This window comes from Monopterus albus, unplaced genomic scaffold (assembly GCF_001952655.1).
Source record: "Monopterus albus unplaced genomic scaffold, M_albus_1.0 scaffold99.1, whole genome shotgun sequence".
Taxonomy (NCBI): domain Eukaryota; kingdom Metazoa; phylum Chordata; class Actinopteri; order Synbranchiformes; family Synbranchidae; genus Monopterus; species Monopterus albus.
Window position 1 is genome coordinate 2,759,148 of NW_018127979.1, and position 1,420 is coordinate 2,760,567.

The window sequence follows — 1,420 nt, forward strand, 5'->3', positions numbered from 1 at the left end:
TCTGACTTGGACAAGGAGCACTCACCCAGTCTCACAAAGGACACCATGGGAAGCTCAGAGAGAACGACTCTGTCTTCAATAAAGCCCTTGGATTCTGACAGTGACTGAGGTCTGTACTTTTTAACAATGTCTCTCATGGCCCACAGCATGAGTGTGCACTGTTTTGTGTTACAATTTGGAAGCAGCAAAGGCACAGAAAACTGGCACATCGACATTTTGAGCATCATTTCCTGTTGTACAAAACCATCAGAACACAGAAACAGAGCAGTGATTATGTCGAGGGGGTTTAGTGTGTCACCTGAGTTTGGACTGTGGAGGAGATTATCCCAGTCTAACTCTACACTTCCTGACTTAACATTGCTGTCTGGTTCACACTCTGATGTACATTTCACATTCCTGGCTGTCACATTTACCATCATTAGTTTCTTCAGAAAATACCATGGAAGATCTGAATTCCGTTTGGCAGCTTCGTCATTTGTGGTCTTCTCATCAATCTGAAGTATTTTGCCCAGGGACAGCTTCTCTGTGTAGTGCTGCTCCAAACCCAGATCCTCCAACAAGCTCTCCAGTTGTGTTTCTGTGGATATGAAGATGCTTGTTATTTCAAAGCTGTCGTAGCTGTTTTAATATTCTAATTATTGGATCCACAATGTATTCACATATTGTATTGAATTTGTGCATGTGTTCTAAAAAAAATGTTGTTGTGTGAAAAATTCACAATTCTGCATTTCACTTTTATATCCAAGCTAAAGTAAGCTACAAGTTAATTTTGTTCTTCTGTACACAATATAATGTCATATATACAATATATCCTCCAGTTTCTCTGCTCTGACTCCTTTTAGGATGTAGCCAGTATCAGTGATAGGAGGTTCACCTGGACTGTTGGGCTGGAAAGCTTTACAAACTGACCAGATAAGTTGGACTCTTTTTTATCTGTCTCCATAGTCGCTTTTTTGGTTGGCTTTGTAGGTTTTCAGAAAATAACATTCTTCTCTCATTCATACACTCACTTATTACTGATTTGATTAACTTTTATATAGCCTTGGTTTATTTATGTATGCAGTTTACATGAATAAATCATTTTCACTTTTGATTTAAAGTATGTTCTAAAGTACATCTGAACCTTAAGCCACATCATGACTACTGTGTGTGTGTGTGTGTGTGTGTGTGTGTGTGTGTGTGTGTGTGTGTGAAGCTAGTCCCCACAAGGAAATCACTGAATTTTAGGGTGGCAACATGGTTTAGGGTTAGGGTGAGGTTAGGTTAAGTGTTGAGAGAGAGAGAGAGAGAGAGAGAGAGAGAGAGAGAGAGAGAGAGAGAGAGAGAGAGAGAGAGAGCGCACCCTCATGGAAGGACAAACCCCTGCACAGTATGTACCACCGTCAGATAGAAGAAGTGGCTGATATCAAAAAATCCTACC

General features: G+C 40.4%; 1 protein-coding gene across 1 annotated transcript in view; it reads right to left on the bottom strand.

Moving 5' to 3' along the window:
• LOC109965348 (up-regulator of cell proliferation-like) overlaps window positions 1-1,420 on the bottom strand; it is a 6,954-nt gene that overhangs the window by 2,689 nt on the left and 2,845 nt on the right. Inside the window, exon 3 of the mRNA XM_020609281.1 lies at window positions 7-577. Coding sequence (XP_020464937.1) covers window positions 7-577 — 571 coding nt within the window. The remainder of the gene's footprint in view (window positions 1-6; window positions 578-1,420) is intronic.